The sequence below is a fragment of the Platalea leucorodia genome, assembly GCF_965183815.1.
Source record: "Platalea leucorodia genome assembly, chromosome: 2".
NCBI classification, from domain to species: domain Eukaryota; kingdom Metazoa; phylum Chordata; class Aves; order Pelecaniformes; family Threskiornithidae; genus Platalea; species Platalea leucorodia.
In genome coordinates this window covers 59,101,647-59,118,381 of record NC_138824.1, presented here as the reverse complement: position 1 = coordinate 59,118,381, position 16,735 = coordinate 59,101,647, and the positions used below count along the sequence as shown (strand labels likewise).

At 38.7% G+C, this 16,735-nt stretch overlaps 1 protein-coding gene across 1 annotated transcript in view; it reads right to left on the bottom strand.

The window, feature by feature from the left end:
* Positions 1-16,735, bottom strand: part of PCCA (propionyl-CoA carboxylase subunit alpha) — a 301,012-nt gene that overhangs the window by 109,480 nt on the left and 174,797 nt on the right. The window contains exon 19 of the mRNA XM_082337650.1: positions 4,765-4,867. Coding sequence (XP_082193776.1) covers positions 4,765-4,867 — 103 coding nt within the window. The remainder of the gene's footprint in view (positions 1-4,764; positions 4,868-16,735) is intronic.

Here is a 16,735-nt window from a genome sequence, read left to right as displayed (position 1 = left end):
CCTTTGGTATTCTGCAGAGCAAGCTTTGTAAAGAAAGAACAGACTCGAACCTTCATCAGCAAAACTGGATCAATCTTTGTATCAGTGAAATCATAAAATAAACACATTTCATAGCCAGACTGGCAATTGAAAATGGCAAGATGCGAAAGATTCCTGTCTGAAATTGAACTAAACAAAAGATTCCAGAGTTTGGTGGCGGGATGCTTCTGGGCTGTTTGTTGCTGTTTTACATTAGTCTCATGTAAAGGAGGTTATTCTTCCTTCAAATTGTATTTTAGCAGTAATGTCGACTGTAAGATCTTTAACTCCATTGCTGAGAGGAAAAATTTTAAGCATAAGAAGAATACTAATCACAGCCTAGAATCTGATCATCTGTCCTCCAAAGAACTAAGTGGATATATATGACAAGCAGTTAGCTTAAAGATTCTTCTAGCAATTAATATACAGGACAAAGAACAAAGAAAAGAGAATAAATGACATTTACATGAATTTGTTTGGCGAGTTCCTGGTACACAAGCAAACAGATCTCACCAAAGTTGCTAAATTTTAATTCTCAAGTCAGGTCATTAGAATCTTTTAATTGCGAAAGCGTTTGTGTTATGTTGATAGCTTATCACCAGAAACGAGTGTCTGATACTGAAAATTCTAGTACGCTGATTTTATACAAACTTAAGTATTACCATATATGTTGCTGGCTTCAGAATAACAATAGAACTACTTATATTTTAGAAGAAAAAATATCAAATTAGGATTCACAAAAGTTTTTAACCTCTACTGGAAACAAGAAAACTAATATTTTTGTTTGCACTGCTTCAGGCACACAGTATTGCTCACACCTGACCACTTATCTTTTAAGTCCTTCAGTTTGGGGAAGCAAGGCCTCTAAAGCGGCCTAAAGCTAGCTTGCATCAAGGACCTCTGTTACAAATGAAGTGGTTAAAACCAGATGGTTACAAAACTCAAAATCCTGAAAAATAAAGAACAGCAAAGAGCAGTTAACACTGCACAATTCGTTAAGATTCTCATGATAAAGGAAGAAAACCACAGATGACCCATAGACCGAGATGCTGACGAACGATCTGCTCGCAAACAGCAGGAGGCATGGAGGAGCCTGCTGCTCACACTCCCTGCACAGAGAGCAAAGCACTGCACACTGTGAGGTGGTGAGGTTTCGGCTGGCAAAAGCAGAAGAGTTAAGGAAAAAAAGAAAGGAGTCACTGTTGGAAGAGTCCCAGTGGTAAACAAAGTAAATCAGGATGCAAGCGGTGCTGCTGCAATGCACAGTTTGCAGCGGGAGTAAACTTCTGAAGGGGAATGTGAAGGTGGCCCTCCCACTGGGCTATCTAACTGCACCACAGATTCAGCTATCTTTGTCACAAGCCACAAGGGGACACAACCCACAAAGTCAGGAGCCCGTGTCACACCAATTTAAAGCAAAAAGTAAATGCAGAAGTTCAAAAAGTGAGGCTTGTGTTTCTGACAGCAAAGTTAATAAAGCAAGCTTTGAATTCCCCCCATATTTTTTTCTGATGGTATGTTACACCTTCTGATCAGAAACAAGATTTCTCGCTCATAGTCTTTGACTTTTCTGCTTTGAAGTTTTAAGGCAATTGTTTTTCCATTGTAAAGCTTTGAATAATAATTCAGAAGATTTTTGACTGTGCTGTATTTACTGTATTCTCTTGTCTGCAGCACAATCACGGGAGAACCCCAGCAAAAAGAAAATTATTAATAAAGAATAACATGTCCTCTGCTATTTATCCAGTAACAATGAAGAATAAGTGTAACTCTAAACAATGCTGGTATTCAAAACCAGTTACTTGCTTTTTACAAACCCAAGTTCAGGAGTGAATTTTAATAGACTATACCTTAAGGTTTAAGTGAGATAGACCTCTGGTCACAGTGAAATCCACCTACTGTGACTTATTTCACCAGCTAGGGAATTTTCCAGATACAAATAAATAAGGAATTATCTTTCCCCCGAGTACGCAGCTTGGTTAGGGTAGAATCAGAATGTGAAAGCTTCTGTCGCCAGTCCCTCTGGCCCAACCCTCAGGGCACGCAGCCTGTCCTGCCTGGCACCCCGGCTCCCTCCCTGTTGCTTATGCATCCCTCCACCCGTGACATTGCGGGGTGCTCAGCCCCCCAGGGCCGCTCCTGCCTCCTTACCGAGCAGCGGAAGGTAACAGCAGTAGCATACTGCAGGGACGCAAGGACATGAGCAGGAACCTCCACAGTTATTATTGTTTGAATAACAAACTGAAGGACTAGAAATCAGACTACATATATGCCTTGTTAAACCGGGCTTACACTAGCTGTAATGCTCATACTGCTGCAAGCCATCAGAACTGTTCAGCAGTCCCATTTAAACCAAGAGACAGGTTTGGACAGTGGTATGGGTTGGAACGATTGTCTGTATGTTAAAATGATAAACCAGCAGCAATAGCATCACACGTTCAGCATCCTTTCTCAGAGTTCGTACCTCCTGGAGAAACACAATGCAGTTTACAACTCAGCTGCAAGTGGAATCTAGGACTGACACACAAGCTTGTGTGTTCAGTTACCTTCGCAATCGACAGAGACAAAAGCATAAAAGGACGCTTAGGCCTCCTCTGTCTGTAAACTTTCCTCAGTCTGATTTAAAGAAGTATCTTTATTGAATTATGTAAGCAAGGATAAGCGAGAGCCTAGCTAACTAAATGAAATGGAAGCAAATCTCTCAAAAAATACATATGCACATACGCACGCCTGCATAATTAGTTGTGCTAAAGAAAACTCCTAGTTCAGGGAGGTCCAGCTATAGGAATTAGATTTCTGAGCTCACAGCCTGTGCAACACCCACAGCGACCAGCAGCCACCCTGTATCTTCTTCACAGCAGCAGCAGGCAGCTCCAGGCTGACCGCTGGTAGATAGCAACGTTGCCAAAAAAAAAAAAAAAAAAGGTAGAAAGACTGAAGGCAATGACTACTCCTGGGAAGGGCTATCTCTGTCACGCAAACCAGTGCCAGCCCAAATCTAAATTGGGCTGAAATCTAGCAGAGATGTTTTGTTGCTTGAGCAATAGGTTGTATCGAAGTTCACAGGATGCCTGTTAGGGCCATAAATTTAATTCAGTAAAAAACTGAATACAGACATGGCCTTTGCTCCTGAAGCACCATTCCACAAGTAGGGTGAGTGTCACTGCCATGGAGCAACATTATATTTAGGTATTGAGTAAACAGTTGCTCAAGACCTCCTGGAATTCTTTCTAGAAGAAACACTACAACTAAAATGACCACCTTCTTTCACACTTAAAGTAGTACACTTGCAAGAGAAAATTTTTAAAAGTGCTGACCACAACGACTGATCTTCTCCATATCCTTTTTACAGTGCACCAATGATCCAAATGGAACAGAAAGTATCCCTGCTCTCTAGTCATACTCTCACATTCATTGTGAGTATATGTAAAATACAGTGCGATGGAGGTAAAAGTAGCATTAAAAAGGGTATTGGTTAAGCATCTTTTGACCCAGTTAGGCCAACAAAAAGATTTAAAAAAAAAAAAAAAGTAGGTTTTCATTACCTCAATTTACATAAGTGAAAATAACCACCTAAAAAGATGACCAGTTTCAACTGAAAATCATGGGGTTTACATTGAAATTTCAGTAGAGCAAAGCAAATGTGAATCACTGAGACAATATTGTCTTCATTATATGAAATATTAATTTAAATGTCCTTTTTCAAAGAAATCTCATATGATTCTGAATGCAACATAGGTGTGAACATCAAGACTATAAAAAAAATGTCATGGAGCAGATGTTGCAGAAGTTTCTTCAATAAATAAAGACAGGCAAGAAGAGTAAACAGCTGTCAGAGGTAAAGTAGAGGACTTCTGGGATTCCTCGTAGTCCTGCTTTTCAATGATTCTACGAAAAACTGACTTCTTTAGACCCTTTTGAAAACTTTTGCCTAAGAGTCAACCGATACTATGCAAGTCAACTGTCTATTTAAAAAAAAAAAAAATAAAATCTCAGTTTGGTTATGAAATTACCATTAACAGACTGAAAAAGTAATTCTCTCTATAAATCTGCCTTCTCAATACTCCAATTCAACCAGCTTGCATCTCGGCTTTATTCTGCTGAACAGCTGAACTACTGAACACAGCATTACCATTCCTCTACTGTCATGGTCTGTCTTTCTGCCTTTCATGCTGACAACATTAAGTGCTTCAGTAATTATCTTAGAATATTTGTAAAAACAATAGTTTATACACATTCATCTGAAGTGACCTAGGCATATCTTGAAACACTGGCATTTTACTATGACCACAGACAGTTTTACCACTGAGGTGCTGAATAATTCCATTCCAGTATGATTATGCATTCAACTTGCTTGGCTCTTTGATTTGTTTTTTTAATCACTAATTCAAGCTAATGTAATTTTTGTTGACATTGCATTTATTTTCTTGCTCTTATATATCTACAATGGAGCATAAGACCTTACTTCTAAATAGGACACTAAACAGGGTTGTTAATTAGAAAACTAATTTAATAAACAAGTAGATACAAAAATGTTCCACAAGCATGAGTAGAGAAAAAACTTTGTACACTAGCACTATTTAATTAACATTGGGAGTATTGTTTTGTAATTCACAGCAATGCCTACTGAAGACAAACCAAACACCTATGTTTGGTCACTGAACAGACAGAGAATGCTAGTAGGTGTCAGGGATAATATATATTGACTCAATACATCAAATTTCTTACAAAATGAGCAGAACTTACAGAAAATGATGAGCCATCCTTTGAAACTGCAACTGGGTAAATTCCATCTCCTAGACGCACAGAGAGCTCCCAGCTACTTCTCTTTGATTTAGCAATAGGAATTCTAAAAAAGAAACAGACAGAAGGAGAATTTTTAACAGAGATTTCATGCTTCTCCCATTTTAACCAAAAGCACTTGCCTCATAGGATGATCATGAAGGATATAAAATATCATTACTCTATAGACACAGTTGGAGAGCATACTTGAAAAAAAAAAAATACTAAATACACTTTTCTGTCGACTGGCATATGAGGAGAAAATATACTCTCTTTCTTGATTTGCCTTGACACACTGGGTATGCTGATAAAGTTATAGGACGCTCTTGAATACAGCCAACGCTTGCTGCAGAATTAGCTCAAACAGGATGAAAAGCAGATGAGAAAGTGGGTTGGCAAAAGAATAGCAACAGTGATACCTGGAGCATTCTTTTTGAGGGCAAAATATAATCGCTATTTCTTTCATCTTGTTCTCAGTAAACCTTAATTAAAGGCCAATTACAGATAAAAGATTCAGCCAAACAAGTAATACAAGTAATTTTGTAATTAATATACATTTTAGAATGTCTCGTCTGCAGAACCCTTCAAGCAAACTGAAAAAATAATGATATATCTTCACAGCCCACATGCAGGATTATACTTATTCCTGCAGCATTCTATGGCTGCACCAGTTATCAGGTAATACAAGAAACCTGAATCTTTTCAACTGTAGCTTAAAGAAGCACACCTGACAGCAAACGAATGAGATCTGAGTCTCCATTCTTGGAAGTTCAGAGTGAAACAAGTAATTTTCAGCTATTTTATTTAAATGTATATTAGATTTCAGTTTCCTCATCCTAACTTCTCAAGTCTCTTCCACTTTGTCGTAACAACTGGTGTCCAAAGGTAAGCTACAACTTTTCTGAAGAGTGGTTGCTATATATTAGCATCAGCAAGCACCATGTAGCCTAAAGAGAAGGTACGAAGGTGAAGTTTAAACTCTATTAAAACAAAGACACATTATTTTGGTATAGCTTTTCTTCCACGCTGACTCTTACACATGTTTAGGTTCTCTGTAAGAAACCTACAGAGATAATACATTCATCACCTTTATGTTTCTTTTGAAGGATAATTTCTGCTGTAACATTCATCTATTGTACGTTACAGAGCTTACTACACCATTTTACTGCAGCCTTCAGAGTCTTAAAACTTGGAAACACGCCTTTCTGTGTTATGCCACATGCATCCTCCTGAGGATTCCGGTGCCCAGTGAACCACATCTCCCCAAAGGGAGTGCTCCAGTTCCCTGTGGAATTAACAGGGAGAAGCACCTGTGAGGCCTGGCCTCCAGAGGCCACAGGAGGAGAAATTATCTGCCTAAGCCAAGGATAACACACTGATTTGCTAAGGATTTTGACAGTTATTTTAAGGTTGGGTTATTAGACACCTGAAATCTAAGCAAGTGCAAGCTCAGGTACCTAATTAGGCAAGGAGTTTCCAAAAATTGTATCTTGCAACGTGCCTGAAAAAGGGAAATGGAAGCACTAAATATATTTGCCAAATAGATGCATATTTATCATTAGTTACTTCTGGATCCAAGCCAGGTAAAGCCTACACCAGATTTCACCAAACATCGTAGCTCGTCTGTAACTATCACTACCCACAAAGTTCATGAAAACAGATATTGAAAATAACCTGTTCCCATACCGATGATGCCAAGTGTTACCTTTCACATTTAATATACAGCGACAATTGCCAAAACAACAAATCTGAGGAAACATCTATGGCTTATTGGGTGCAATGACGTTTCTCCGCACCTCGTCTTGAAATTCTTGTATGTCACCAAAACATTTAGACTGGCCGATAGGAAACGCGACAGACACGGGAGTTCCTGAAGACGAGGAACAGGAATTTCCTGCACAGGTAGCAGGCAGCAAGCCGCCAGATGTTTTCATTGCGCTTCCTGGTATCAGAGCACCCGTAAGGAGGAAAGTAGCAGCAGGGTTTTGGCAGAGCCCGCCTAAACTCTCCATGGTACTCCACCGCCACAACCAACAGGATTTAGTGGTTTATAGCAACTTCATACTTCTTCTCTAAGAGGTAACACCTCATCTCAAACACAGCTTAGTAGATCCACTTCACTTGTGGCATGAGATTCCTTATAACCTTGCTGCTACAGCCCTGCTTCATATTGCATTTGCCTGGAAGTGACCTCATGAATCTGGCTGCTGGCCATCAAAGGAAAGACAGTCTTGTTCTCCAGCAGGGATTATTTTTGTTCGGTCCTGTCTTGCTGAGCTTTGTCAAGTGTATCTCCAAACAGGATGCATGCCTCTTGAAAGGCGTGACTATGATCACTGCTTCGCCTGGGTTTCAAACAGCCACACAGGCATATAATTCCGCTCTCTGCAACACTGGTGGTCAGGAGGGCAACATCCAGAGCTGTATCTAATACCAAGTACGCCGCAAGTTGTACTTCCCTCCTGGAATTGCTAGATCGGGACATTTTTCAGCTTTGCTAATCAAACACCTGTGGCTTTGTAACTGTAACCTACAGTTACACTGGCTAAGACGGATATTTACATTAGCTCATGAGAATCCTACTTTTTCTTCATTAAATGAAATTCCTTTCAAATAAATTATCTTGTAGTACTAGACTCCATTTTGATGGATTCAGAGGGGTTTTTTTTACATCAGTAAGGATCACAAAATCCAAAAGTAAGGATAAAAGTCCAAGTTTCTTGGATATGGAAAGGAAGTTGCTCAAGTCTGTGAACTACTTTAGAAATGCAGAAGTTTCTATCAGGCTAAGAAAGAGGCTTTTTGTTGTTATTGTTTAGGTTGTTGGTGTTTGTTTTGTTTGTTTTTGTTTTTTTGTTTTTTTTTAAATGTCTGAGAAGTCCCAATGCACAGGCAATAATCTCTTTGTTCTTGGGCAAGGCTGCTTCCTTAGTTGAGAACTCTTCTAAGTCCTCCAAAGAGAAAACATCTGGACTTCTGAATATATTTTCCACTACTTCATGGAAAACTCCACAAACTTCTGTCTACTTTCAAAAACGCATCACTTTTAAAATTCTACATACTGGGCTGAAATTTGCCATACTTTTTTTACAGAAAAAATACTGAAAGAAAAAATAATGTCATTTTTACCATCATAAAAGACACAAAAAACTTAAGGTGCTTCCCCTCCAACCCTAGATTCAGAATCCACACGATATGTCTTTCATAGCGTTCAACACGCCCTGCCTTTCTTCTCCCAGTTTTGGTAAATGAGGTGTCATCAAACAAATTACTTTCTTCACATATAAAGATCACCGGGGCTGCAGGAAGAAATGCAAGTTTGGGAGCAAGATGAATGCCAGGTGAACGGGAGGCAGGGCCACAGAGAGCTGTGCACAGTTGTCCCTTGCCAGGAGCATTATACACAAAGAGAAGGAGAGAGCAAAGGCGGCACTGCGGCCGCAACGACAGGAGGCGGGTGGCGAAGGGTGTTACGAACTCCCTCCGTACAGAAATGAGCAGTTCTGAACCTCTCTACTCCATATTGCCTTCCAACGGGAAGTATCATGAGCAATAGGGGCACAGACGAAGAGTATGGTGATGGCCTGGCTCTAAGTCAAAAAGGCATTACTCTAAAGCATTGAAGTTATAAAAACATGTAAACGGTGCGAGAAGAAAAAGAGCAGAGTTTGCCTGCTTATTTATTTATTTTCAACCTCTGTCGCTGTTTGTTCAACTACAGGTGATGTCATGGTCCCATAATTTATTTCATACATGGCACAGTGTATTATGGCCCTTTTGCCCCCAACTGCCATGAGAGAGGGAGATACTTCATAATAATGCAGCAACTGTAGCTCCTGCTTTCTTTGCAAGTTTTCAGTGAGGAAAGCAGACAACTGCTAAAAATTTTAGATCGACACACACTTACTGTGCTCATGGAAAACAGACACTAGTTAAACCATTATCTATTCTAGTCAAAAACAAATAACGAAAGAAAACAGACATTCACAAAAGCAAGTCAAGTAATAACTCTGCCCTGGCCCATCCATTTTGATTGTCACCAACCAATCAGATAGAAGGAACTCAATAAAACTACAATTTTCTGCAGTTTGTGGCAAATAAACTCCCCTCTCCCGATTACTGTTGATGATGTAATGAGCTATGATAAATGTCACCAGCTCCTAAAGGGTCAGGAAATGGAGTATAGATTTTTTTTTACTTCCAATTCAAAATGTGAGTTCTAATGCTGGGGGAAAAAAACTTACAAATTCTCTTTACTTCTGATATTTTTGCTGCATAATACTTTACGTAAACACAGAGAAATCCCAAACTATCATAACAAATTCTCCCATTATGAAAGATTGTAAGTGTTTGAAAACCACATTATATGGCACTCCGTAAAGCTGTTTTTCAATTGTGCAATTACCTATTCAGCAGTTAAATAAAAGTGAAATATTGACTTAAAACAATGTTAATGGTCAAAGAATCATTAAGAAATCCTTCATCATAACTTTCACAGCAGGTGGCCTGTAAAATGATCAAGAATAATGTGCTGGATTCTGTAGCCAGCAAGGTCAGTTTCTGCATACAAATCTTTGCAGGGGGAGAAAAAAAGACCTTCAGAAAGTGGGCCATTCATCTGAACCAAGTTCAGAGAATTTCCAGCACTGTGAAAAGATATGTTATGCAAGCACATAGATGTATTCAGTGGGGGTAGACTGAACCAGCTACATGGAGACTACAAAGGAGCCCTCCCATGGCTCATGAATAAGTCGAGGAAATGATCAGAAAAAAAATGGAGAGATGTTTAGACAGATGGCCCACTTAAAATGCCTGGGACAGGGCATAAGCAATTTTAATGAAACTTTAGATCTACCATATAAATTGTTTCTTATTTTCTCCACCCTCCCCCTAAAAAAACTCAAGAAAGGCAAACAGAAATTTAACAACTCAAACAAGAGCCTATCTTATGATGTAAAAAGAGGAAAAAGGGAAGTAAATCTCACACTTTTGAGCATTATTGGTTTAATAAAGTTCATATACAAAGAAATATCCTTCACAGAACCTTCAACTATCAGATGAATATAAAAGCAGGGAATGGATAGATTAAAAGAATTCTAAACAGAAGTGTACTGCCAAACAAAACAAAAATCTAAGCTTTACTATCTGAGTACTTTCAACACTTTCCAACATAAAAGTTCATCGTTGCACAGAAAAGATAAAAGCAGCACTTTCACAGGATTATTTTAAGAACTAAAAATTATGTGAAACGAACCTAAGAATCTGGGAATATTTTATTCAGCAATTTGAAGTATTTTCTACATCTATTCACACACATTTTCTACATATATTCAGACTGATCCATCTACACGTATCATGTGCACTTTCACATAAAAATGGGTTTTCCTTCTTCCTGCTTTATGTGTGCATATGTATACATATACCCCTTTCACCAACAGTATGAAAATATACCGTCATTAGAGTAAATTATAGTTCTGCATATGTCATACAAAATAACCTCTACTAGCCTGCGTGCCAGCTGATTAGACAAAGGCTGAAAGAATTACTCAATGGTTATGTCAAAATGGTTTTACATTACATTTTCTTACACATTACATTCAGATCAATAACAGATATGCATATTTATAGGCATATACTCTATCTGAATAGTGACCACAGGAAAAAATTAAATTACATGAAATGTAAACTATAAAATAAAAAGCACTACTTTAATAGGATGCTATGGAGTGCACTGTGCTTTGATTCAAAACAGCGTACATCTCGATGCTTCCTTTTCCTTTAACAGAAGCCTTTTGGGGGATTTGCATTGACATAAGGGCCTGCAATCCCAGTGCCCAATGAAAACCTCCAGTGCCTTCATCAGTGAACCCCAGATCAAGGCCAAATACAGACACAGTTAAAGCTAGATCTTATAAATCTAGGGTGAATTTAGCTGGCAGATCTAAGTGTGTGGGCTCAACGTCTTTCATCTTTGTTTAACTGGCAAGTAACCCTGCAGACAACCTGAGCTCACCCTGGCTCACCCTCTTCCACTCTGAAGGTCTCTAAGGATGCAGGGGTTGGGTCCTGCAAACAGAGCCACCCTAACCCGACTCTTTGCAGCCAGCTTCCCCATCAGCCTGGCAGGGGGGCAGGAACTAGGGGCTCCCCTGCCAAAGCTGTCTCCATAGCCTTAAGGAGAAGGTGCGCTCCAAGCATGCAGGCAAACATCAACAATTCTAACCCGCTTGAAAAATCTTTTATGGCTCTCTTTTAGCCTTAAATCTATCACGCAAAGGAAGCAGGATTGCTGCTATTGCCCATCTTGCTATAACAAATGCATGCTTGCAGCGCGTACATCCAGAGAATGAAAGATCTGGGTTACCAGTCGCCCTCATCCTGTGAGGGTTCAAATCCTCCTCCCATCTCTCACGTGAAGGAGCCAGGGCCCAGGTAGGCATTAGGGGACTCGCCATCCTACCCTGCTGATGGTAGGAAGGAATGAGAGATTCATGGAGACTCAGAGAATACAGCTTTGCAGCCTGATGATGCATCCTCTAGGACAAAGAGGTTTGGCATTTGGACCTACTCCAGGAAATTTCTATGCACTTTGCATTTAACAAACTGGATGAAACACAAAGCAATCCTGGGAGCTGCGAGTACAGCCCAAGACCTCTCAATTTCAGGGGAGGGTCAGACTGCCCAGTCCTTGAGCAGATGCCAGCATACCTTGAAAATTACAAATAAATATATGTAAAAAATGATATCTGAAACTCATTTCCTCTCCTATGGCATGTCAGGGCCTACTTTAGCATTTGGTTTCTCTTGGAAAAAGGAAACATCACAAGCATTAATGCTGGATAAGAGATGTTGCTCCTTGTCTCATTGCAAGCATTTGTGAGATGAGAAGCAAGGAAGCTTCAAATCGTGTGTTCATAAGAACACAGAAAAGACATTTATTTTCCATATAATTTACAAGTCTGTGCTTCTAATGTGTTCTTTCAAACCATCTTTCCTAAATCAGCAAAACTATTTACTAAAGAAAGAACTACTTGCAAGCAGGTGTTTTTAATCAAATCAGTCAACAATATTGACTTGTGTGTGCTGACAATTGTTATAGAAAGAAAAATCTGAAAATCTGTTTGTCATAAAGAAAAATTTTGAGCTATTTCTTCTCCATTGAAGTATTTCATTTCACAACTGTATTTCTCTCTAACACCCTTTATTTTTAATAAGGGTTTACTTTGGGCAGTTGGACAAACTAATAATTAATAATAATAATAATAATAATAATACACTCCACAAAAGGAAAATTACAAACTGCTTTTCTTGTACAAATTCTCCCGTATTTCCTTGAACAAGGAAATTTATTAATTCTCTGATTATGCAGATATTTAGGAATAGTCTTACAATAATTATCTCACTTTCTTTTAATGCTCAAAGAGCTTCAGAACAAACCACTGTGATGCAGTAGGGAGGACTACAGCTCTTCTGTTAGCATCATCCAGTAGCAGTTATATCCTTCCATATAACATGATGGTATTGGGATGTAGCCATTTGTTGGGCCAGCCTGCTTCCTGCACCTCCATTCAAGCAATGGCCATGCCCAGTAATAATGTGCTATTTTTCACTTTGTATTAAGTTGAGAATATTACAGGTTTCCTGTGCATGTTAAAAATAGGCAGCAGGCAATCTTTAAACTACTAATATGAAAATGCAGGTGAAATGATTAAAAGATTACCTACTGATAAGTTTGATAAGGTAATAGTCATTCAGTTTTACATCTACACATAAAAGACAACCTTCCATGCTCAATTATTTTTTGAAACATCCAGGCAAACTCCGTGTTAGGCTTGCTCTACTCATCCCAGTAGTGAAATCTGCCTGACTTGTAGCCTACTAATCTCGAACTAAACTGCCACTAACTGCTCTAAACCTGAATTCAAAACATATTTGCTGCTTTAATCCATCATCCCTTTTGTCAGAACTTAGAATTTCATTTTTTCACCCACTTTTTCAGAAGAAGTTCTGGAGAGTATAACTCAGAAGTAGTCAAGACAACATACAGTGGGTGTGAGAACATCAGTGTTTTCGTTCAGATCAGGAGTAGTTCTCAAAGCAAATCATCCCAATCATCTGCACTTACCCTGCTTTGGACCACGCTGCAGAACAGCCTGAGGACACGGGAACCAGGTTCCTGCCTGATGCAAGACAGACAGAAGCCAGGCTCCAGAACCGCACCCAGCACACTCCAGCCACAAATGGGCATTCGGTGCACAGGACTGGACTAGAGGTAATCAAAAGTCAAATACATACAGTGAGAGTATCAGCTCCTTATCACGAATTAGAAATCCACTTGTACTGGTACACGCTCTAACGATAGCTAGATTAAATATTGAAGAATATTTTATTCACATAAAGAGATTTTGATCTTAATGACAATTTCTGCAATTGCACTCCCTCAAAACCATAAGCTCAGTATTTAGTTTACATATTGGACCATAGTTTTTAAAAAGTAAACAAAAAACCTGATACTTAAATTCAGGCTCAAACCCCTTATTTAGTTGCCCAGTAAAGAAGAGTTATGTTAAAAAGTGCTTAGCACCTGCCAGCTTCTCTCAGTTGAAAGCAATGAGAATACTGCACAATGCAGCACATTTGAAAAATCATTCTGCCAATTTGGAGGACAAAATACATACATTAGAATCAAATTTAAAACTTCCATTTTGAAGAAATCTTGGCCTGACATTCCAGTGCTGTCTCTATTCTGTTATATAACAACATCTTCTTGAACACATCACCGTTTCTCCAAGTATCAGTAATTTACAAGGTTAATCCCCAAAAAACACGTTAACCCATCTCTTTTGTATTCAGAGATATACATCTGCACCCGTAGACTGTCATATCCACCATTAAAGGCAGTAACATCTGACTGAAATGCAGCATTTCTTTAAAGAATAAAGTTTACAAGACCCAATGCAGTGAAACCTGTCAGCACCTGCTCAACCTACTAAGCCAAGAACCAGATCAGGAGTGAGACACAACTATGACAGTCAAGGGAAAAGGAAAGACATCAGAATAAGGCCACCTCTGAGGAAATTTGGCAACAGCACTAGGAATAAAAACATCAACCTTCTTCAAGGCCCACGGGGAACACACTGTGCAAACTAATGAAGAATTATAAATTACATTAAGCTAACAAAAAACCCCCAACAAACTGTCTTAGAGCCAAACTGAAAATACCTTCTTCTAGAACATCACCTCCAAATATCTTTTGGAGGTTATTATTAAGAACTATGTATTGAATGCTACGTTTCCTGTGTTTAATAGTTTCATTTAAGTCTATCACCTAAGACTTACCACAGTCCCCTTTTGATGTGTCCCCTCAGAACTGACCAGACTATATTGCTGCATATGAAATTATTTTCTTTCTGCTACACTTTGTAGTACCAATGATTTGACTTGGTCTCTCTGAAGCCTATCACATACACAATATCCCGAAGGTCATTATTTAAAACAGAATTCTGCTCTTTTTTTTGTGCAGCTTGGAAAACACAATGCTTGCACCAGACTTCAGGGTTCTAGAGTATTGTAAGAGCTCACCCATCACGCAGAGCTTACCATCTCCTGCAAACTTGGTTGCAGAAACAAAAGAGTACATTCAAGAGCTCAACCATCTCATGCCAATGAGATCAGTTTTGTAATACAGCTGTACTGATCGTATTTGTTCTGCTGTGATTCCTCCTCTATATGAGACTTAATTCGGGAAATACATAGAATGCACATTCAGGATGGCACCCAGTCCCAGAAAAGGATAGTCAGATTTTTCCTTACTAGCCATCCTATATGCCATAATGTAAGAAACAGAAGCTGGCCAAGACCAGTGATTAATTTGCAACAATATATTTTTCTAGACAGTGGCTAGCTTTTCAAAAAGATGCTTCTTTCCTGCATACAGAGGATCTAGTGCCAGGTGACAGCACAAATATCAATGATGTATCTACCAAACCACAGACAAACGTGATTAGGGTGTTTGGCTAGAGGTACTCAAGCCAGTTTCCAACAGGCACTGCGACAGCTACTTCCTAACATAAGAAAAATGTGGCATGTTTCATGGATTATAAAGCTTTGTTCTCCATTTCTTCAGCACTAGATTCCTATGGAACAAATTAATGTCACTAATTGTGTTAAAGAGAAAAAAATAGCAGATGAGAAAAACCCCAAGAGTTCATTAAAAATTATATTAGATAACATAAAACATGCATATCTTCACTAATTCTTCATATCTAGACAATTATAGCACATAGCAGAGCTCCAGTGACTCACATTACCTTCAATACATCTTCTAGTGCACTTTCAGCTTACATCCAGGGTTCACACCACTGAGCTTTCACCACCTGATGTTAACCATCTTTTCCCTTTATAATGGAAATAATGGAAAGAGAAAGGTACCTCTCCACAACGAGTTAGACCTTAGATAGGCTGAACAACCTTTAGGTGACGCTTACCTGTACTTATTACATTATTTAGGCACTATGAATCTGGGCCACACAAACCCAGGCTCAAATTGTTATTTAACAAAGTCATATGCATTCAAAAGAAGATAAATCTCCATTGCCTTCCATATGTTTTCATCCTTTTAATAGGACACCTGCCATTGTTCATATTATGGTCTCACAAGTAAAGAGAAGAAAGCCAATAAGAAAAAAAAACTGTGTGTGTAAGTTTCCTACTTAGCTAAAGTTATACACGAGATGTGAATGAACAAATCTCAGAAGAAATTATTAGTTAAACTAGAGTTGATTGCGAAGGACAAAAAAATTTGTAACAGCTAGTGCCTCATGCTCAGTATTCATAAAAGACTCGCCCACTAAGCTTTCTGCTGACTAAAGTCAAAGCAGAGAAGCAAGGCTGTGTAGGTGGGAGGGACCCAAGGAGTGGCAGTAACACAACTGCAAATAAAGTTTAACACAAAGTGGGTCATCGTCTTAGATTTCCTTCTGCTTATTTTGGGAGAATCATGATCAATATAGCATGGGAACATAAAAATGGCCATACTGGGTGGCCCAAATATCCCTCTAGTCCAATATTCAATGATCAACAGTAGATAGTTAAGTAAGGTGTAAGAACAGTACAAGAATGTAGTCACACTTCTACAATGTACTTAACTAGAAGTTCCTTCTCCTTCCATGCCTTTCGCCAAGACAATTAGCACTAATCAAAGTAGGTCGGTAATTCACAAAGCAAATAAATAGATTTTCTAAATATAAAACATTTTTCTCACCCACACACAATATATATAACATGACTCATACATAATGTGCCATATAGGTACATTTTTATATGCTATAAAAAACATTTTTCTCTAAGCATGATTTCTTATACATCCAATTATTATTTAATGAATATGACTACACATATTGTTTAAAAAGATGGTACTGTTACTCTTTCTTAGTAAGCTAATACGTAAAACTATATTTTTCTGTGAATGTTCCTATTCTATAAACAATCATGAGCAAACAACTTGTCTGTGGTCAAGAGGATGTTCAAAAAGAACATCAGGACTATTTTTTCTGACACAGAAAAAACAGACACATTTTGAACAGAAAATGTAAAGTAAAACTGTTGCACAAACATGACATGACATACATTACCTAACTGGTTTTGATCCAGTGTTTGCAACTATGCCCACTGGTATCTCCTGAAAATTTACATGGAAAAATACCAGTAATCAGTACAGAAACAAACAAATAGCAAGGGAAAAGCCAAAGTATTTTCAAAATACACCTTCAGAAGTAGCATATGGCAGCTGAGAGAGGATACCTTAGGAAGATGTTCAGAAACGGTTCTCACAACTTTGCCTTCAACCCCAACCCTTCCTTTGTGCTCTCCCGCTCCGAATCCATGCATGACGACAGCCACATTCCCTCTAAGCCTAAAGTCTCCTCACCCACAT